Here is a 22,484-nt window from a genome sequence, read left to right on the forward strand (position 1 = left end):
AAATTGTATTTGTCCATTAGTACTGTTGATAAATTGAGGAACATGTATGTTGGATAAAAAGTTAAAACAACCTCAAATTGTAAATGTAGTGTTGAGCTCATAAATAACAGAGGTTATGGGAGTCTTGTCTGGATGTTACAGGGACAGATGAACAGATGTGTGTTTGAGGGACAGAAGAACAGATGTGTGTTTGAGGGACAGATGAACAGATGTGTGTTTGAGGGACAGATGAACAGATGTGTGTTTGAGGGACAGAAGAACAGACGTGTGTTTGAGGGACAGAAGAACAGATGTGTGTTTGAGGGACAGAAGAACAGATGTGTGTTTGAGGGACAGATGAACAGATGTGTGTTTGAGGGACAGATGAACAGATGTGTGTTTGAGGGACAGATGAACAGACGTGTGTTTGAGGGACAGAAGAACAGATGTGTGTTTGAGGGACAGAAGAACAGATGTGTGTTTGAGGGACAGATGAACAGATGTGTGTTTGAGGGACAGATGAACAGATGTGTGTTTGAGGGACAGAAGAACAGATGTGTGTTTGAGGGACAGATGAACAGATGTGTGTTTGAGGGACAGATGAACAGATGTGTGTTTGAGGGACAGATGAACAGACGTGTGTTTGAGGGACAGAAGAACAGATGTGTGTTTGAGGGACAGAAGAACAGATGTGTGTTTGAGGGACAGATGAACAGATGTGTGTTTGAGGGACAGAAGAACAGACGTGTGTTTGAGGGACAGATGAACAGACGTGTGTTTGAGGGACAGATGAACAGATGTGTGTTTGAGGGACAGATGAACAGATGTGTGTTTGAGGGACATGTATGAGTCCCTCCATCACTCCACCGGCCCTTATGAATCCCTCCATCTCTCCACCGGCCCTTATTCAATTCAATTCAATTCAAGTTTATTTGTATAGCGCTTTTCACAATACATATTGTTTCAAAGCAGCTTTACAGAAAATGCATTTCAAAAATATACACACAAAATACAGTTAGTTAATCATAAAATTTAGGGCATAACATATTGCCGGCGTTGGGTCGTCTCTTCACAGGCGTCGAGTCGTCTCATCACAGGCGTTGGGGCATCTGAAGTCTCCATGAGAAGCTGGATACATAACTGGAGCTGACGAACTCTATTTGACAGGCGTCCCGAGATAACAACAAAAAAGGCAGATGGGAAATAATTAGCGTAGCTGCTGTTCTTAATATGAATGCATTTGATCTAATTTAACTGTAGTATAAAAAGGTATGAGATGCATCATGTGAATGCTTGGCTAAAGAGATGCGTCTTTAATCTAGTTTTAAACTGGGAGAGCGAGTCTGAGCCTCGGACAATATCAGGAAGGCTATTCCAGAGTTTAGGAGCTAGATGTGAAAACGCCCTCCCTCCTTTAGTGGACTTAGATATCCTAGGTACGACCAGAAGCCTCGAATTTAGCGATCTTAAAGAGCGCGATGGATTATATGGCGATAGAAGATCTCTTAACCCCCTGAGGTCGGCAAACGCGCGGGCGCGTTTTGCTCGTTTTTTTTTACATAGCAGCAAAATAGACCTAAATACTCCGTCGGTTTTGGTCATACAGACTTAAGAAATATGAAAAAATAAGCTGTTAAATGTCTACTTTTTTATGTGTCCACTTACAATCGAAATAAAACATTGTGCTTTTGTAAAATAAAGAAAGTAAACAGGGAGTGCTTTATGCCTCTCCGTCTCCGTGAACTTTTTTTCTGAAGCACTTCTCTAAACTCAAACAAAACTCAGCGAATACTATTCACTCAGACATGAGCTATATATCTCTATAATCATTTAAGTGTGTAGTTTTAAATTATCTAATTCAAATCTAAAACAAATATTCTCTGTTTATGTAATCTATATAAAAAGAGCGAGAGATCAACTGTGCTCATTATCGTTCTCTCACCTCATTACTCCGCTAATGTGACACGCCCATCGAGAGCGCGCGCTATTCAAACGCAGATAATCTGGAGCAACACATGCAAACCAGTCAACGCCCACAACAGCTGGACAACACACTCGCTGTGAGGAATAGCTCTGCTAATAATATCGTGATTATCCTGGAAATTTTACCTCAAACGTGCTGGAGTAGCCGAACAACGGACCCAGCTGCAGATCATCAGTAAGTGCTTTGTTCTAATCGCGATATGAAATGGTGTCTGTAATCCGCAAAAGACTGTTTAAATTTGAATCGCGTTTCTGTGTTTGAATGAATGAACGGCACACGTGCATGCGTTTGTTTACTAACGTTACAGCTCGCGCGTGTCTGTGTTTGAATGAATGAACGGCACATGCTGTTGTTTACTCCAGCTCGCGCGTTTCTGTGTTTGAATGAATGAACGGCACATGCTGTTGTTTACTCCAGCGTTTCTGTGTTTGAATGAATGAACGGCACATGCTGTTGTTTACTCCAGCTCGCGCGTTTCTGTGTTTGAATGAATGAACGGCACATGCTGTTGTAACTCCAGCTCACGCGTTTCTGTGTTTGAATGAATGAACGGCACATGCTGTTGTAACTCCAGCTCACGCGTTTCTGTGTTTGAATGAATGAACGGCACATGCTGTTGTTTACTCCAGCTCGCGCGTTTCTGTGTTTGATGAATGAACGGCACATGCTGTTGTAACTCCAGCTCACGCGTTTCTGTGTTTGAATGAATGAACGGCACATGCTGTTGTAACTCCAGCTCACGCGTTTCTGTGTTTGAATGAATGAACGGCACATGCTGTTGTTTACTCCAGCGTTTCTGTGTTTGATGAATGAACGGCACAGACGCATGTTGTTGTTGTTTAGCATGTCTGTGTGTGAATGAAATATATTGCCTACTGAGATGAGTAAAAATCGACTGAATACGTTGAAATAAAATGTCTTTGTATAAGCAACATTTTAAACTGCAAATTAACATTTATGCCCTAATATAGGCTATATTATAAAAGACGATATGTTACAGACGAAATATGAAAGACAACATTTCGTTTTGGATAGATTATAAAGTTTGTAGGCTACTGCCACATCAAAACCTAATTTACAAGGTGCAAACAAAATCTTAAAAGGTCAATATAAGCCTTCTCTTTAAATTATTTTTGTGTTTTATTAGTGACAAATTTGGGGAGAGGATAGCCTACATAATCCAAAACTTTCTGAAAATACGAATGAGAATTAACTGCACAATTACTAGAAATGTTTACCTTGGATATTATACAATTTGCAAGCATAGGCCTACACAGTTTGTGGAAAAATACACTTTTTTTTCAAGATGTTTCCAACTCTGAACCAATTCTGTAGATGTGTGTGTGTATGTATGTTTATATATATATATATATATATATATATATATATATATATATATATAATGTGTGTGTGTGTGTGTGTGTTGTCTTTGCATTCTTTGCATTCTGTGTGGCTCAGTGACACACTCAGTGAAATGCTCATTAGTATGCAGCATTAGCAGGTCGTCTTTGTCTCCAGGTGTGAATGAGGACATTATTCATGACCTTGTTGGATCATTCACGCCCCCCTGCATATTGCCTTTCCAAACAATAAGTGTCTTACAAAATTTAAATCAATCTATTGTTTAATGTGAACGATTAGCCCGGATGATTTTCAGATCATTTTGAAGTAAATACTCTAGCCGACCAGATCCATTAGTCAAAAGTATTGTGGGAATATGTGAAGTTGGTCGTTTGTGGTCTTATATCAGAACATTTAAGTTTGAGTTTTTTGAATAACCACGCATAAATAATATTCTCTCAAAAATGCAAACATGTACATACATGTTGCTCACATATTATGATAGTCATGTTCGTGCTAAATAGAGTGTAATTACACCTTTGCCATTAATATGTTTATAAGCAACTGAAAAAAATACAAATATCAGGTCATGTCAAAACATCTCAAGGACCCCAAAAACACCTTAGACTCCAGAGGGTTAAATACACAGGAGCTAAACCATTTAGGGCTTTATAGGTCAGTAACAATACTTTGTAGTTGATACGGAACTTAATAGGTAACCAGTGTAGAGATGATAAAATTGGTGTTATATGATCATATTTTCTTGACCTAGTAAGAACTCTAGCGGCTGCATTTTGGACTAACTGTAGCTTGTTTACGGAGGATGCAGGACAACCAGTTAATAAAGCATTACAGTAATCTAGTCTCGAGGTCATGAATGCATGAACTAACTTTTCTGCATCAGAAACTGATAGCATATTACGTAGCTTAGCAATGTTTCTAAGGTGGAAAAAGGCTGTTCTTGTGACATTTGAAATATGATTTTCAAAAGACAAGTTGCGGTCTAGTATAACACCCAGATCTTTTACTGTAGAGGATAAAGTAACAGGACGTCCATCTAGATTAAGGTTGTATTGTAAGAGGTTTTGTGGGCAGTTTTTTGGACCAATCAGTAATACCTCCGTTTTATCTGAATTTAATTGAAGAAAATTACACGTCATCCAATATTTTATATCTTTAACACACTCTGTCATTTTAGATAATTTAGTGTTATCATCTGGTCTTGATGAAATATATAATTGAGTGTCATCAGCATAACAGTGGAAACTTATTCCATGTTTTCTTATAATATTACCAAGTGGCAGCATATAAATTGAGAATAGCAGAGGGCCTAACACAGATCCTTGCGGCACTCCATAATTTACTGACGTTATCTTTGATTTTTCCCCATTTAAATGGACAAAATGGTAACGGTCTGATAGGTACGATCTAAACCAGCTTAATGCCTGTCCCTGAACACCAGTGTAATTTTGAAGTCGATCTAAGAGTATTTTATGATCTATAGTGTCAAACGCAGCACTAAGATCGAGTAAAACTAGTATTGAGATACAGCCTTGGTCAGAAGCTAAAAGTAAATCATTTGTAATTTTAACCAGCGCAGTTTCTGTGCTATGATGTGGCCTGAATCCTGACTGAAATTTTTCATAGATATCGTTTTCTTGCAAGAAAGAGCACAGTTGAGCAGACACAACTTTTTCTAGTATTTTAGACATAAATGGAAGATTTGAGATGGGTCTGTAGTTTGCTAGGTTATTTGGATCTAATTGTGGTTTCTTAATAAGAGGTTTTATAACTGCCAGCTTGAATGTTTTTGGAACGTGACCTAAAGATAGAGACGAGTTAATAATATTGAGAAGAGGCTCTTCCACTACAGGTAACACTTCTTTCAGTAGTTTAGTGGGTATTGGATCTAATAAACATGTTGTTGGTTTAGATGCAGTAATAAGTTTATTTAGCTCTTCCTGTCCTATAGTTGTAAAGCGCTGTAGTTGTTCTTGAGGGGCGATAATTGAGGCTGAATCATAAGACGCTGTCAAAGATTGTACATTTACAATTGTGTTTCTGATGCTTTCTATTTTCTCAGTGAAGAAATTCATGAAATCATTACTATTAAAATGTAACGGAATATTTTGTTCAGGTGATGTCTGTTTATTTGTTAATCTAGCCACAGTGTTAAATAAAAACCTTGGATTGTTTTGGTTATTTTCTATTAGTTTGCGGAGATGCTCAGCCCTGGCTGCTTTTAGAGCCTTTTTACAACGTGACATACTGTCTTTCCACGCGATTCTAAAGATCTCTAAATTAGTTTGTTTCCATTTGCGCTCTAAGTTACGAGTTTCTCTCTTGATAACATGCGTAGCACTGTTGTACCATGGTGCTTTAGTTTTCTCTCTAACCTTTTTTAATCTAATTGGTGCAACAGTTTCTAATGTACTAGAGAAAATGGTGCTCATACTGCTAGTCATTTCCTCTAGCTCATCTGTTTGTTTGGGTTCACTGAGAAGCTGAGATAGATCAGGTAAGCTATTCAAGAATCTATCTATAGTAGTTGGAAGGATTGTTCTGCCTGGTCGATAACGCGGCGCAACATGACACATTTCAGCCGTACGTAGTATGCAAGTTACCATGTAATGATCAGTGACATCATCACTTTGCGGTATAATATCTATATCGGTTGGATCGGTTCCATATGATATAAATAAATCTAGAGTATGATTAAGACGATGAGTGGGACCACTAACTTTTTGCTTGACCCCAAAGGAGTTTAATAAATCTGTGAACGCAGCCCCTAACGCATCATTTGTGTTATCAACGTGTATGTTGACACGTCACCGTCCTAGGTCGAATTACACTACTCGAGTAACTGTATTTAAATAGGGAAAACGTGGAGGTGTTTGGTAGCTTCTCTGCTTGGCCCCTATTGAATGAACTGGGCTAAGCTAAGTGCTATCTAATGTCGCGGAGCGCCAGAGTGATTAAGTGCACGCACTGAGACGAGAGAGGTATGTATCAACTCGTCTTAGTTAAGGGAATAACATAGTTTAATATGAAAAACCGGTAGAGTATCCCTTTAACGAGATTTGGCTATAAAGTACCTACTCTTTTAGCGCTCGTTAAGGAAGTACTCATTGAAATTAAGTACCTACTTATTGAGTATGCGGTTTCGGACGCAGCCTATGTGACTATTTTTCGGGATTCTGATTGGCTAACGTGGGTTTGAGCTTCTCGTTACACTGCCACCTACAGGTTTGGCATGCTCTTGACGGCATATGCACGGGTTTGTGTAAACTAAAACTTTTCTGAAAACTGACAGGTGTGCACAATGTTATTTTTGAAAACAGAGAAGGGGGTGAAATGTCCGTTTATGAAAATAACCGGCCACGTATAAATCTCAATAACTTTTCTTTAGGTGGTGATATCAAGAAGATTATTTTTTTCCCCTTTTTACTGCCACCTAGTGGAATCAAAATAAACTTACTGAAGGGACATAGACAAAACAGGTCCAAAATTAATTAAAAAAATATAAATATATTTTTAAAATATATATTATAAATATATTATAAAAATATATCAAAATATGACTGTTTATGTGTTTATCATAACATTGTGAAAAAATACAATAAAATATATGCAATATTCCACCACTGTGTTACAAGTTTTCTTAAAAATGAGACATTTTACAATTTCAATTCATCAATTTACTCCAATGTATGTGGGTAGGACGCTCTTTTAAATTCAGATATGCCTAATTCTCTAAAAAATCCAAAATATGTTGCAAAAAGTGGTTAATTGATCGAAGCACCGCAAACAAAATGGCGTCTGTTACGAGGGTTTGGTTTATGAGATCTTTGTTTTCAGTGGGCGGAGCTTTTCCCAGACAGCACGTGCACAGATTTTTTATTAATTAAATTCTCAGCTAAGGATTAAAAAATAAAATAAAGGGTATAGGCCTGTATAATTTCGGTGTGGCGGGATTTTATGCCTAAACTGTTCATTTTGTTTTATTTGTTTTTGCATTTGACCAGGCATTCTCGTGATAAGCAGCAAACTCAACTTAATTTCAGTTATTTTATTAATTATTATCATTTGTTGAATGCAATAACTGAAATAAACCTGTATAAATGTGTCTTGGACTAATGGTGTGTTCTTAAAGTCTTGTTAATTTATTAAATATAAGCAAAATATGAAGAAGAACCCAATTGTATGTTCACAAAATATTTTTATTTAGCCTACAATACAGCAAAACATCTAACAAAATCACTTTTAGATTAAACTTTTAACTTTTTGATTGAGAAGTGAGCTTGTGCTTATGCCTACACTGTTTTATTCCTAATTATATTTTTCATTTTTTAGGTCAATGCCAGAAAGGCTACCTTGTACCTTATGTTGTGGCCCCGTAGAAGCCGTTTTTGTAAAAATAGGCTAACGATTGCGTCATAACCACTCGACTCTGTCGCACAGTCGAGAAATTACCGTATAGACCGGTGGAGAAGCTCGCAAGCAATCGGGGGGACGTGTAGGCATAAAGTCTGATAAAGTCAAGGGAGAAGCCCATAGAGTCATAAAGTTGCTCCTGCTGCTAGCTCATGGACAGCTAATGCTCACACTCTCCGTCTCTGCGAGATTCGGAAGGGATGATTCAGGTTGCTCACGTCACATCTACGTCGTCAAGCTCAGTTTGAGCCTGCGTATATACCCACACAGCAGGAGACTCCTATGCGGATCCGCGTTCAAGTCGCCAAACCCGCGCGACTGTCAAATTCGTTTTGGCGCCGCCCAGAGGATCAGCTCCGCCTCCGGGAGGCTCCGTAAATTCTACTGTCAAACAGCGGGTCCTGAGCGGACCCATATCGGATGCTCGGACGCGGACGCGCCTTTTACTGCAACGGTTGGACTACAGTACGTCACCAAGAGCCGATATATCAGTCGAGAATATTTTTGCTGTGACAAGGTTGTGTTGAACCCTCTTTTGAGTAAGTATATTGATTTATTGATATATTGCGACATTCACAGTTAAACATTGGTTTTTAAATCACTTTATACTAATGATTGTAATGACGTTGTTTGATATTGGGACAACTTAATGTTCAGCTAGCTGTGCATTATTAAGTTTGCATTTTGCCAATTTTGGTCTCATGTGTGTGTGTCTGCCATCCTCTTATATAGGCTAATGAAAATTAAGTTACAGCATTTTAATCACTTGAGTCGGTTCAGACAACTATGCCGCCTATTTGAACGTCAAACTCAAAAGTGCGGGCTTCTGCTAATGTTAGTTATACCGTCTACGTTACATTGAAACCATACCTTGTGAACATTTAAACATTTCTTGTGTCGCCTGGGGTCTGATAAACAGTAACGTTAAGTTAAATTAATCAAATTCAGTGTCCACACGGGACCCGTGAGTGGGGATTTCATGTCACGGCTTTCGTCGCTGTTTGTCACTTTCCCTATAGGCAAATGTTTATATTATAATATATTATATACAATATACTGTTGTTATTTGGTTGCCATAACTTCGCGAGTGACGACGTCTTGTCACTGTTCTAGTTGCTCGAGGGAGCGGATGACATTTCGCTTGAGTTCAGTTAGAGCAGACAGCTCTGCAGAGTCGTGTAATTACGACTTTATGACTTTTCATAAACAGCGGAAGGACACCTAATGACTTTTATATTAATTACATTTATTCATATAGCAGACGCTTTTATTCAAAGCTACTTACAAATGAGAACAATAAAATCAGTTAAACGAACAGTAACAATATACAAGTGTTATGACCTTTCTCAATTAAATTTGTGTTCCGAGAGGTCTCGTATTACGGGAAAACTCCTTTTCTCGAGAATATTGAAGCCAATTTTTTTGTGACGCAGTAAAGTTGCATAGCAGACACACGAGCGTCTAGAGCGGTCATTGGTTGTGCTGCAGCAAATGCTGCACGAACCTATGGCGAGGCGGCTCAGACGCTTGAGCCAATCAGGGCACTTCCCGCCCTGGCACGTCAGAGACCGCCTAAATAGAGAGCCTAAGTCCCTCCCCTTCCGGTCAACAGCCATGGGACCTCAATGGCGAGTGACAACAAATATTTTAATCTTGTTTGAATTGTGCCCTAAATTACACATATGATGTTTTTCAATTTAAAAGATACATTTTAAAGTCAAGAAAGTCGCAGTAATAAAACGTAACAGCACCGCTGCTGGAAAAATTTCTAGGGGAAACACTGTATGTATATATATATAATTATTTAACAAACATTTACACTCATTCATAAATTATATCTGGGTACAAATTTATAATTTCAAATGTAGCTTAATGTTTGCTTTTTTGTATCATGTCTATGATCTTCGTTACTTGATTTATATTTTGTAAAACCTTTTTTAATAAAATAATTACTGATAGAAGTAGGCCTTGTTTATTTAAATAAGTAAAAGAAAATTATATAAATTGATATAATAACTTATTTGCCTGGCTAAAAGCGGTATCCACCTCCGACTTCTGGTTATTAACAGGTTTTATTGGTAGGTATGGTCAGCTCAGCTGCTGATTTTTCGCAGAACCCCCTCTCATGACATAATATTGTTACAAATCAAATCCAACGTTTCAAATCACAAGGCCTGTTATACATCAAACAAATATTAGGTCTTCCTATGAAATTAATACCTATTTTTTAATTGTTAAATAAATACCAACTTAATATAATTATTTTTAAACAAACTAAGGAAATGTCAAAGCCAAGCAGATAGTCCACGAAGGACACGAATAATTTGTATACACTGTACACTTGTGCATGCTTTAGTCATGTTATTCCTTTTTGATGATTAATAAATACCCCTTTTCTTTCTTTCTACATTAAGGATGCCTTTTCACCTAATTGAGTTCCAAGCAAGCAAGGACATTGCTGTTGTTCCAGTTGATTGGCATGATGATGGGATGGTGTACTGGCCCAGCTTTAAGAGCACTGAACGGGTGAAAAGGGCAGCCGCTAACAATGAGAAGCATGAGCCAAACTGGCCAAAATATGACGTTAAGGTCGTCAGAACTTGTGGTAAGCCAATTCATAAAACTCTTGTTTAAAAATAATTTCATGGTTGTTTCTCCTTCTGCTTGAAATAACGTATTATTTCTATGTTCTGAAAATGCCCATGAAATTGTCTTTGCCTTGCATTGTTTAAAATATTCCATATATATCTACTGATGCTATTCTTGGTCAGGTCTCTTTTGTAAGAGATATTTTTGTGTTCTCAATGAGACCAACCTGGTTAAATAATATATTATTATAATCATCATCATCAATAATAATAATACTCTGTGCAACTCTACTGCTAATTTGAAACTCATGTTCATTTTAACATTAAATTTTAGACAACTACAAAGACGCCATTAGGCTAATGAATCAGTATCAGACCGGCTGCAACACCTCTGAGCTACAGTCTGACGCAGAGCAGGAGGGGGAGCTGCCGGAAAAAAGATTCAGGAAGCCAGTGTAAGTGTGTTCTGTTCTGTTTTGTTTTTGTTATGTTTATGCAGTAATAGGAAGGTTATTTCCCGTAACATTCAAAAATAGACCAGAGATGCTTGTACTATGTATATTTGGCAATTTTTTTTAACAGCCATCATTTTGGAGACTCTGATGAGAGTGAGGAAGAAAATGGTGACTTTACATCTCTGAGGATGCCTGGTGTATCAGCTGAAGCCTCAAGCCAATTGCACTGGCCGAGTAAGGAATAATCTCTTAACATCGAAATAACATATCATAATATTAATATTAGAGATATGGTTAACATTCTTAGTGCTAAAGATATTCCCCTCTCCTTGTATCCATTCCTTCAGCTCCACCATCTCGCCGAGTGCCAGGCAGCAGAGTAAATTCTCAACCTGGAGAAAACTGTCTAGGTAAACACTGTTCTCCGAAATAATATTGAATACAGTGGCCCCATCAATATTAACACAGCAATGGTCACTCTGTTTCAAATTAATAGATTTAATCTGCATTACCATCTCAGATTTTCAATGTCAATCCATTCATGGGGTTGAAATAGGTAGAATACCAAAATGTTGAAACATAAATTCATGTTCAGCATGACCAGAGATTTTTTGTTTGCCATTGTTTGGCCCTGTAGCTTGCAGCCTTGCAGCCTACCATGGTTAACAGATCACAGCCATTTACCAATTTCTCTCCCTTAGCACCTGACTATGGGGCAGGACAGCAAAACCCTTTACCACCTCAAATCCTTGCACCTGCATTTAACATGCGCAGAGTTACTCAAGGTAGGGACTGATTTCTGAAATATTAGTGAATAGAAAGGCCCCATGTGTATTATCAGTCATGGTTAACAGATTACTACCATTTAATAAAAAATGTCCCCCTCTCACACACCGCTCACCTCACTATGGATCAGGAACGGCAGTCCCTCCACAACTCCCTCCACCCCCCGCACCAGCCCTCAACATGCGGCCAACAGAGGAAGCCTGTCCAAGCCTGACATATAGACCAACATGGCGAGGGGGAAGAATGGCTGATACCATTCCCTGCTCTGGTGAGCAATAACTGACAAATACTAGAGGGTCATTCTGTGCCAAAGATTTTGGAAAAAACTCCCACAGCCATCACATATTTTCTTCAAACTTTGACAATAACTTTTGTCATTAACTAATATCAGTATTATGAGTAATGAGGATAAACACTGAAACATTATATATTTTAATATACTACATTTTAGCTATATTTCATGTTTGTCAACAGCGGCTGAGGTCCACATCCTTAGCCTGCTGGAAACCATCAAACAACAACAGGACCAGCTTGTGGCAAAGGTGAACTACCTCACCAGCAGGCTGAACAGCACCCCGGGGCCAGATGTCGAGATGCCTGAAAATATCCAGTTTCCCCTGGAACAATTGGAGGCAGTGGAGGCATTCGAAATCTTTTTAAAAGAACCATCAAATGGCCCAGCTCGACAGAGAGTGGTGAGTTTTCTTATTTAATATGAATGGTGCCATTAGGTTTATTGATTGTCCATGATTATTGCAAATATTCTATTGAAGCAGTGGTAAGATTCTGTCTGTGAGCGACAATCTCACTGGTTTGACATTAGCCGCGTTTCCACTGTCGGGCCAGGGCTTTAAATGGGTCGTGCCGGGCTAATAGCCTCGGAAGTGACAGTGGAAACGCGACTGGCCCTGGCACGCACTAGTCTGGCTCAACCCTGGCCCGACAGTGGAAACGTGGCTAATGTGTTTAAAGGTGACACATGAGGGTGTGATCCAAGTACATGTTTCACGAGTTCACACTTACAATTAGAGGGGGTAAAGATTAATGTGTATATGGCGTGCTGTCCGGGGGGAGGGCTCCGAGCTCAGAGTTCGGCCCAAACACAGAGTACTACTCCCTCCGTATGTAAGTAGTTAGGACTATAAGTGTGGAGAAGGGGGGGCAGAGGGATGCTGCTAAACTGGCAATGGATTGAGGTGAGACTGCTGAATCTATACACCTCTCCACCCATGTTAATTATCTGAACGTGCTCCTCCCGAACTTTAATAAAACATTATAAGATTTTTTTTCTTTAGAGAAAAAACTAGAAACATAGAAGTTTTCTATCTTTTTCTACATTTCTGGACGCTTTCAAAAGGAACACAAATATTTTAAATGCACCTTTAAATTCAACTTGAGCTTAGAAATGTTTACCTTGCTGTCTATTTAAAAAAGATGTCTTTGCCTTTTAGATTTCTTCTTTGGCCACCATTGGAGGCCAGGATGTGAAGAGGGTGACCTGGAACATCCTGGGCAGGATCTTCACAGATGAGGTGTCTCATCAAATTAATTGGAAGGGGGCTAATAACAAAAAGTCCTTCAATAGGATGACAACAAAGACCTTGCTTTTCAGTAAGTATATAATTCAAAGTAATATTAAATATGTTGGAAGTCAATAGTTTGTAAATGTTAGGGCAGCCGTAAAAATCACAGCAACTATCTTCCCAATATGACAGTGTAGCCTTTTTTTTTAGACTGGATCCTATACCATAGACTTTTTGGACGTTTGATGTTCTCTTTTGAACTTTATAATAACGTTTAGTTGTATGTCATTTATAAGTGGTTAGTTATTGATGAACGAATCATTTAGAGAAAGGAGAAGTTCTGCTCTGTGTGTCGTTGTGAAGATCTGTATTCCGCTGTTGCTGTCCTGTGGTAAGAGAAGACTCAGTTATTAACTGCTGGATTCTGTACTCACCATTGTTGTTCTATGAACAGAGAGACCCCATTGTTCCTGATAAAAGGATCTAACGTTTGATGTGTAGAAACTGGGGCGATACAGCTTTTAACACGCTGCAGCGCTCCCTTTGCGTGCTGGCTTTCGGCTCATTCAAACCAGCAAATTTGAGACGAAACGCGCTTCAGGTGTCTTTCACTTATAACGAAGTTATAGTAATACATAGCTTATACATTTTAGCAAGCTAAACTGTTTTTAGAGATAAAACTATTTACATTCAATAATCATGAAAACAAATCTCAGATAACGGTTGACTAGGTAACAATGTGTAATTAGACCAAAGGTTCATTTTGCGCCGGAGTTCTCCTTTAATGGCAGTATATCGCAATATATATTTATTTGACATTTCTAATTTAAAGTAAAAAAAAAATTGTTTCATCAGTCATCTCCATCTTCAACTGCTGTGGCTTGGTTACTTAACACCGCGTGGCCAAAATGATCTCGTCGCCACGATTTATCACGTTCCCACGAAGTGTCTCGTGGCCACGACAAAACTAAGTGAACCAAACGTCCCCTCCCGGTTACCATCTATCTACAACAAGCTAACTTACCTGATTTAAAACACACATGACATGCCAACTTGAATTGAGATGTCTTCATGACACAGCTTTCCTGACGATGTCCCTATCCAACCTCAAACTTGTTTTGTACAGCTTAGGAAATTCCGACACACACAGTAGAGTACTAGTCGTTCATCCATTTTGATTTCCGTGCTTGTTTGGATTCCCCAATTCTATTGGCCGCGTTGGCAATCGTCACAATTCGCAGCGGCAAAAGTTGAACTTATGGCTTTCGCTTGCGCTTTTCGACGCAGCAACAAAACGTCCTTACGCGGCGCAAACAAGTGAAATTATTGGGTTTTATAGCACAGCGGCGCGCATTCCGCATCCTGTGTGAAAGGCCCATGACACATAGCTGTGGTGCGCGAGCTGATGAGAGAAAAACGCGCAGTGGATTGAGCGCGCAGCGGCACAGACGCACGAGCTGATAAAGCCACATGCCTTTAAGTTTGTTGTTTCAGTCGGATGTCAATGGCAAAGAAAATAAATCGAGGCATGTAGCTTATTATTAACGTTACCTGACGAGAGAGAGCGCGCGTGCAGGATGCGCTCGGCCAGTTCGCGCGTCTGTCCCGCTGCGTGCTCAATCCACGGGGCGTTTTTCTCTTATCAGCTCGCGCACCAAAGCTATGTGTTACTATATTTCGTTTAATATTCCACCTATACATACCATAAACATAAACATATCTGTCTGTTTTATTAGGTGCTGTGAGGAAAAACACAGTGACACGCTCAGCCACGGATGCGGAGGTCATCAAGCACGCCATCAGGTGGTTCAACCTGGCGGCAGATCGGGCAACGAGGAGACGTGTCCCGCCTCCATCCACACAAACTGAGTGATAGAAGTGATTCAACAATAAAACATTTTTATTGAACCTCTTGTTGTTCACTCCCTTTCTGATAGTTTAGCTGTGCATCGTGCAGAATTTCATTGAAGTTGTAGCCTAATAGATAAAATATTTTATGTTTGCACCGACCTTGGCCTATTAAATTAGGTTGACTGCAAAATGAATGTAGATAAGCCAAGCCAACATATACTTAACAAAAATGGCATAGCCTTTAATCTACAACTTTTCATAAATGTAAATGTCAATTTTATATTTCCATTGAGTAGTGATTACTTTTGTACAGTAAATTTATGTCTTGTATTGGAACTTTTCTGTTAGGCCTATAAATATTGTTAGGTTAAAAATACAAGGCAATTCAATGCAGATTTTAAGCTTAAGGTCTATATGCTGTAGTAACCTAGGTTACTTAGGCCATAGTGATAGTTTTGGTTTTATCCTATAGTTTAGTTAACCATGTTTTATCCTAGCCTACAGTAAGAACAGAAGGGATTTTAAAAATTAGATAAACGGGTCCAAAATGGACCCGGGCCAAATGAGCCACTATTTTTTGAGTCCGTTGCGGGTCCGCGGCGGATGTGTATCAATAATCGCGGATGCAGAGCGGAGGCCGTACGGAGCCACGGCGGGTCCACGATCCGCCTTCGTTGCGGATCCGTCACTGCGCGCAAGTGGACGCCGATACGGGTCCGTTTCGCGGGTCCGTTCCGGAAGCCGCGATACCTCCGCGGCCGATCCGCCGCGGAGTCCTTTTGCTGTGTGGGTATATATATATATATTTTAAATTGGCAAATGTATCCATATATATAATCAGACTCTTCTAATTATATTGAGATGATATATTTTTTACTTGTAAATCACATTTTTCATTGTGTGCATTTTAATGAATATTATTATTCTTTAAAAAAAAAAAGTATATATATTATTAATTATTCCATCAACAAAAACAGAATTTGGTAAAAAAGCTTTTTCATCATATGCACCAAATGTCTGGAATGAACTCCTTAAATTTAGAATCAATATTCATATCATTCTATAGATATTGATCGATATCATCTATTACTATTTTTAAAAACCTTTTAAAGTTAACTTTGATTGAACGGTGTACTTGTTTTTAAACTAGGTACCCTTTTAAATGATATGTTTAATATAAAATGTTTTGTTTGTATATGTATAAAGATTTGTTGTGTAGTATGACATGTTTTGTCCTGTCTTTTTTTATTTGCAACTTTTTGGCCGACTATCTTGGCCAGGACTCCCTGGGAGAAGAGTTATAGTAACTCAATGGGACCTTTTCCTGGTTAAATAAAGGTTAAATAAAAAAAAAAATGCTGGTATAAATGGTTTTTGCTCCCAGACTTTCAAGTTTTGCCTTTTAGAAAGAATCTTAAACTCTTTCATTAGTAGTTCTTAACATGTTAAATACATCAATGGACAATATGTATTTCACAAAGAAATCAAATCGTAACTCCTCTAGCATCTATAATATAAATGTTCTGTGCACTGTTGTGATTTTACACAGCAGCGTGTGAACAGGACTTTTATTTTGGTGTGCCGGTGTGACGTCATAAGGCTGCGTCGACCCGACCGTCGAGCTCCTGCATCTGCTGTGATTCGGCTGAAGAAAGGTCTGTGTTTTAAGCGTTTTAAATCAATCCAACCAGTTCAGGCAATTATATAGTTTTTACAAACGCTAATTATTGTTGAATGAAACATTGAAATACTTTATTTCACATCGATAAACGTTATTTTTATGAATGAATCGAATTGGCACATGAAAAGACAAGTCTCATTTCGCTCCCTATCTCGTGAATAAGTTCATCAAAAACGCAAACTCAGACACTGGCGAGCAGTGATGGAGAAACAGAGTATTATGAAACTTAACTAACGTACACAAACATCTGTAAATGATCGCTTTTACACATCAATAGCAATACCAACGTTTTCTTGGAAATGTAAAACACAAATGCCTAAATATGTAATGTCTGTATAGTTTTGAGTTCTTTAATTAGTTTTTAGTGTTACTTTGGAGAGTTTTTAGTCTAATCAGGTCATTTAAGTCCATTAATTATTGAGCTATAATATGACAATACTAGCCATTTGAATTATAGACAAGTGTAAATGAACAAAATTGAATACTTTGTGGCATTTTAAATAGTTAAAAAAATACTTGAATATTAAACATTTTAAATTTAGCACAATTTACATGTATTAATGGCAGAATTTTATAGACGCGTATTTTCAAACAGTGGATTTTTTTCTGATTTTTTTTATTGCAAATATTCAGTTTTTAAGAATACAACTTCAAGTTTTCAAGATGAAGAAATAATGAACCTCAAATTCCAATATTCTAACATTTAAAACGCATTAATTCAGATTATACAAAAGGTAGGTCAGAGGTCATCCAGACCGAAGAGTAGAAGAAAACAAAAAAGTAATAGAAGAAAAGTAGAAACGGAGCATTTCGGCCAATTACAGAGCTACGTACGCAATGCTTAAACATTTATATGTTAGGTTAGCGTTCTCCGCACGTGAAACATTTGTCTAAGCGGTCTCTGGTGTTTGCTTTGTTTTAAAGTGTATTTGATGTGAAAGTGATTAGCATGCCACCGTTTTATTCAGCTGTTATCGAGTCTGTGCACTTCTATAACTGTCTGGTTTGGGTCAGCCTGCAAATCAGATCTAAGACTGCAACAGACTGTGTTTAGATAAGTAGTTTGGATAGTAGTAGTAGTCTTTCTGTATTCTCTTCTTAAACAGGACAAACACACAGAAAAACTCCTGGTGAATCGACTGAGATCCACGTGACACACCATTATAAAGATGGCGTTTATTAAAGAGGAGAGTGAAGACTTCAAGATTGAAGAAACATTCAGTGTGAAACAAGAAGAAACTGAGGAACAAACAGGTCGGTTTCATTCTCAAATTCTCGCTTCATTCTCAAAGCTGAACTCAGTCATTTGATCCTTATCAAAATGTCCAGCTCTACAGAGTAGGGATGGCGAAAACTAAAAAAATTCTTGACCGACCACCGAGCCTCATTAGCCGGTTGAAACCGGTTAACCGATTAGTTTAAAATGTTACGCTATTTGAAATAACAGCCATTTCGAACCGCGCCTGCAATTTCACAACTCTGTCGCATCTCTCCGCCGCTCTGCCTCCCGCTCACACACACACACACACACACACACACGGCGCCGGTGTTGTGCCGAATTTACACCAGCGCCGCCCTTCCACTCAAGTCACTTTTTAAAAATCCCCAACAGCGTGAAACATGAGTCCCGCAAACGCGGCGCTGAGGAGCTTGTATGTAATCGGCGGACAAATGGCTCCTTAGTTTCGAAATTGTTTGGATACAAGGTGATCGAATAGAAAATAAAGGCGTTTGTCTAGCATTAGAAGCTCATTTGAAACATTGCCGCGGCTCATTTCAGAAAATGACAGCTCCGAACCGAAGAGACGCCGCTTTAGTTTGAGGTAGTGCTACAGATGGTACTCAACCAGAATGAGACTTTTACCGCCGCCGTTCCCGCGGCGGTAAAATTGCGGGTGTGTAGTTGCTGGCTTTGACCGCTAAGAGGCGCTACAATCGCAGACTTTGAAAAGTGTCAGTTTATTCTCTCTATTGTGTAATCTGCCGCCGCGCCGCGGCTCATTGAGAGTGTTTGAAATGTGTTAAAACAGATCAATTCAAGTTAAACATGTAGTTAAATGAATTCATATAATCACAAGACTGAAATTAAATGTAGGCCTAATACATTTAATAAATAATGAAAACATTTCAACACAAAACATTGCAATAGAAAAATATTAGGCTACATCAATGAGGCTTTGCAAGAGCAGTGTCTCATCAGCGGACCGACGGTAGTGCAGTGGACAACGCAACAGCACGAGCTTCACGGAGCTTCAAACGATGCGAGATCGAATCTCACTAGCTTTGGCTGACAGCGTTAGTTTTACCATTCTTGATGCTTAGATGGGTAACTGTTTATTGAAGTCAAGCGTTTTGTTTAATTATCAATGGCACATTACAACATACATTTGCTACATCCCAGTAGAGCCGCTGCACAGACGACAAAACTGATGAAGGATGATTATCAGCCGATCGTGTCAGAAAATGAAAATGACGAAGCTATCTTTAATCTGCTAAATTATTGTTTTGTGAATCATCCACGAAATTGAGATGACTGACAATTGATACCCGCCATAGCAAAGGAAGAAATTTTTAAAAACAGATCCTGGACATTTCAAGGTTTAAATAAAGTGTCGGGGCAGTTTATTTATTTAAAACAGGGTTGCATCGAGTTAGAGTTTATTAAGTAAGAAACAGAATCTTATTCTTGCAACATTTTAAATCTGTATTGCCAAAGAAATTGCAGCTAAATAAACAATTAAAACAGTAGGCTAGTCTACAAAACGAAAATAGTTCAAAGCAACATAAATTAAGATTTTCTTTGCTTCTCTCGCGCTGGATCTCTTTTATTTTAGTTTATTTAGTCTCTGCACTGCGCGCGCCGGGTCTCTCTCGACATTAAACGAGATTTCAGGGTAAAACCCCATTATACAGCTGATAATACTGATGTCGCTGTGTGTCATCCAGACAAATCACGAAAAAAAAACTGTAACATGATTGAGTCTTGCTTCAAACAGAATGCCTGGTTGAATTCACCGTACAATAAAACGAGGTGGATCGCGAATAAGCGCTCTGTATCTGCTGCTCACATGCATTCGTTTAGTTGGCAAGAACGCGTTTCGTCGATAGTTCATGTTTAGATAATGCCAGATTGTTGACACACACACTGCTCAAACATGTTAAAATTCTACAAAACCAGTTGAAACAAATGGATTGAACACTTCAACTGAAAGTGTGTGTGAAACCCCTTTAAATACAATACATAAAACTACAATATTTATAATTTAAGGGCCTACATTTGGACACATCGAGAGATTTATCTTTAAAAGTATTTTGCCTTTGCCTGGTCATCAGACTCACTCTGCATATGAAAGACGGAATATTAACACCTCCTGAACCCCCAACCCCCCACAGGCTATCCGAGTCTGAGACAGACTTAAAACAAAGAGAAGTCGCAATTCACACTTAATTCTAGACATAGAATTAGGCTAGTAAAGTGTTGATAATGAAATAATTTAATTATTTAGGCTACATGTAGGCTAATAGGCTAATATTTCTGTCATAAAAGTTTATTAATAAACATTTAATTATTTCAATAGGCTAATTGAAGAAATAAAACGCTACCTCGGTTTGGGCAGCTTTTTCCAAGCAAGCCTAAATACAAACGCATGTTAATTTGTTCAAACGCATGTTCATTTGTTGTCATGAATACAATGTTCAACTCAATGTTAAATTCCACGGCGATCTTTGGATCCTTACAACCAGGGTGCGCGATTTGTGAATTATCTATTATTATTTTTTTAAATATAAATCTCGAACCACAGTGCTTTGTGCTGCTGCTAAACTAAATAACATTTATATAATATTTATGAACTTAAATGAAACAATATCGCAACATTTCGACAAATAAATTATCTGATCTATTTTTACAATTTAATTCAGGGCGATTTAGCCTAGACTACATTTAATTATAGCGAGATTTTCACCCTTGTCCGTTCATCATTGGGAAGCGCTCACAGCTTTTGAGTAGATCCTCTGCACCTCTCGGTTTCATACGGATTACCTAATCAGATAACATTTATTAAATATTTAGACATTTAAAAGCTTTAGACATAGCCGATTTCTTATCGTGACTGAGCGGAGGAAAGTGGCTTTCGGTTCATTTTTGTGACGCGCAGTTCCCGAGACAGAGACGACAGATAAACTTTTGAATAAAAGTTTGAATATGAATACAAGTTTACAGTTTTGAACGATGTAGGCTACTCTACTCTGATCTGTATGACTAAAAAAACTACGGAGTAGCCTAAAGGGCCTAAGTTATTATAGCTGTCTGTTATGAGAAAAATAAATCCAAATGAACGCGCAGCCGCGTCTGCCGAACACTAATTCAACATGCCAGAATAAAACCCGACTTTAGAACAATGGATAGCGCCACTCGGCGTGGTGTGCCAAAATACTTAATTATAAACTTCAATATTTCATTCAAAATAATCTCAAAACGCTTTGTGACATTTTGAAAGCCGTGCATGCATTAAGGCACTGGAACCATGAACGTAACTGAAACTGGTTCTGATTTTATTGTTTGTCGTTTAAACGTGCCTGTTGCATATCTTTATTTTATATATTTTAAATGGTCTATTGGTGAAGTAATTTATAGCATTGGTTACTGTGGAGGGAGGGGGGATTAAAATAATTCAGCAGAAGCAGGGATTTTTAGACCAGAAGGAAATCCCCGTCCCCCCTGGCAAATCACACCTTGCTTAAAAACATGTTTTACAAACTCTATATGAACCAAAAAAAAGGCTATCCTGTATAAAAAAATGTTTTGTTTGTTTGTTTGTCTGCATTAATAATAGGCTATGACATGCATTAATAGGCTAATACAAAATGTACAATAATCTTTGTTTGTACGGAATTCGTGCCCGTGTCATCCAAATGACCGATACGTAAGTTCTACCACTCGGCCATGAATATAGGCTAGGCCTACTCATTTAAAAATGCCCGGTTTATCCAATCTGTTCCAGAGAAGCGCTCATCACTCTATCGTCTCATTCCTCAGTTGAGTAGTAAACAAATAATCAGCTTCTTTGCACCTAATTTATTTTTGTTCGTTATTTTTGTTATTATTATTATTTTATCACGCTGCTCCCAACGGGCAATAGGCTTATGTCACCCACCGACGTCTAGGTTACAATATGAAATAAAGGCTATATTGTTCTCGTCTCTATTTTAAAATTATGATTCTATTTTTCTGTCCTAAACAATGTTCTATAGTAGCCTATTTCATCTGTTAATTGACATTAACCCCGCTTACATTTCAAAATACGGCAATAGCTGCTGTTTTGCACAATGTCCCTCTGCGCCACCTGGCGGTCATTTCGCGAATGACTTTGAAATGCGACTGGATTATTTTTACCGCGGTAGTTTCGCCGCGGTGCCTGTCGCGGCGGTAATAGGCATTCTGGTTGAGTACCATCTGTAACAATAATAAAGAAAGACGATGATCATCATCACCTTATCTGATACCACTGAAATGTATTTGTAATGTATTTTCATATTTAGCACTGTATCACACAAGTTGCAACTTACGTTACATCTGTGTGATTCTGTTTGGTGAAATGGTCCCACACACACACTACTATTTTCTGCACGCTTCCTCCTGTCGTCTGCCCTGGCGCTAACCTCGAGTGTGTTAGCCTGTAGCCTTTACTTTCTGCAAACCTTGTGAGCGCGCGAACCCAAACGCTGTGACCTCGCGCCAAATGTTTTTAATAAGTACAAACCACTGTCTATGGTACAAACGGGCGAGTTATGAAAGATTGAGTGAGAGGGATTTGTTCACTTCACACAAAAAGATATTGGAATGAGATGCTAACTGTAGTA

At 38.5% G+C, this 22,484-nt stretch overlaps 2 protein-coding genes across 3 annotated transcripts in view; both read left to right on the forward strand.

Annotated features, from left to right (window-relative positions):
* Positions 1 to 8,007: 8,007 nt before the first annotated feature.
* LOC307004239 (uncharacterized protein) lies at positions 8,008 to 14,991 on the forward strand. The gene is made up of 10 exons (XM_079623340.1): positions 8,008 to 8,277; positions 10,153 to 10,343; positions 10,661 to 10,781; positions 10,909 to 11,015; positions 11,129 to 11,191; positions 11,483 to 11,566; positions 11,698 to 11,835; positions 12,042 to 12,262; positions 13,019 to 13,178; positions 14,827 to 14,991. Exons 2-10 carry the CDS (start codon positions 10,154 to 10,156, stop codon positions 14,961 to 14,963), a joined length of 1,221 nt encoding a protein of 406 aa, XP_079479466.1. The 5' UTR covers positions 8,008 to 8,277; position 10,153; the 3' UTR covers positions 14,964 to 14,991.
* A 1,492-nt stretch (positions 14,992 to 16,483) lies between these two features.
* The window catches only part of LOC307004198 (uncharacterized protein), a 30,452-nt gene continuing 24,451 nt past the window's right edge, over positions 16,484 to 22,484 (forward strand). For both annotated transcript variants that reach the window (XM_079623295.1, XM_079623294.1), the window contains exons 1-2: positions 16,484 to 16,596; positions 17,729 to 17,876. In XM_079623295.1, the coding sequence (XP_079479421.1) occupies positions 17,792 to 17,876 (85 nt within the window). In that variant the 5' untranslated portion in view covers positions 16,484 to 16,596; positions 17,729 to 17,791. The remainder of the gene's footprint in view (positions 16,597 to 17,728; positions 17,877 to 22,484) is intronic.

This window comes from Phoxinus phoxinus (assembly GCF_949152265.1).
Source record: "Phoxinus phoxinus genome assembly, chromosome: 9".
Lineage (NCBI taxonomy): Eukaryota > Metazoa > Chordata > Actinopteri > Cypriniformes > Leuciscidae > Phoxinus > Phoxinus phoxinus.

What these genes read in the sequence shown, in the direction of transcription:
- LOC307004239 (XM_079623340.1), top strand. Translation starts at nt 10,154, where the DNA reads ATGCCTTTTCACCTAATTGAGTTCCAAGCAAGCAAGGACATTGCTGTT. An exon ending in TGATACCATTCCCTGCTCTG is followed by an intron (nt 11,836 to 12,041) that starts GTGAGCAATAAC and finishes GTTTGTCAACAG; the next exon opens with CGGCTGAGGTCCACATCCTT. An exon ending in GCCCAGCTCGACAGAGAGTG is followed by an intron (nt 12,263 to 13,018) that starts GTGAGTTTTCTT and finishes TTTGCCTTTTAG; the next exon opens with ATTTCTTCTTTGGCCACCAT.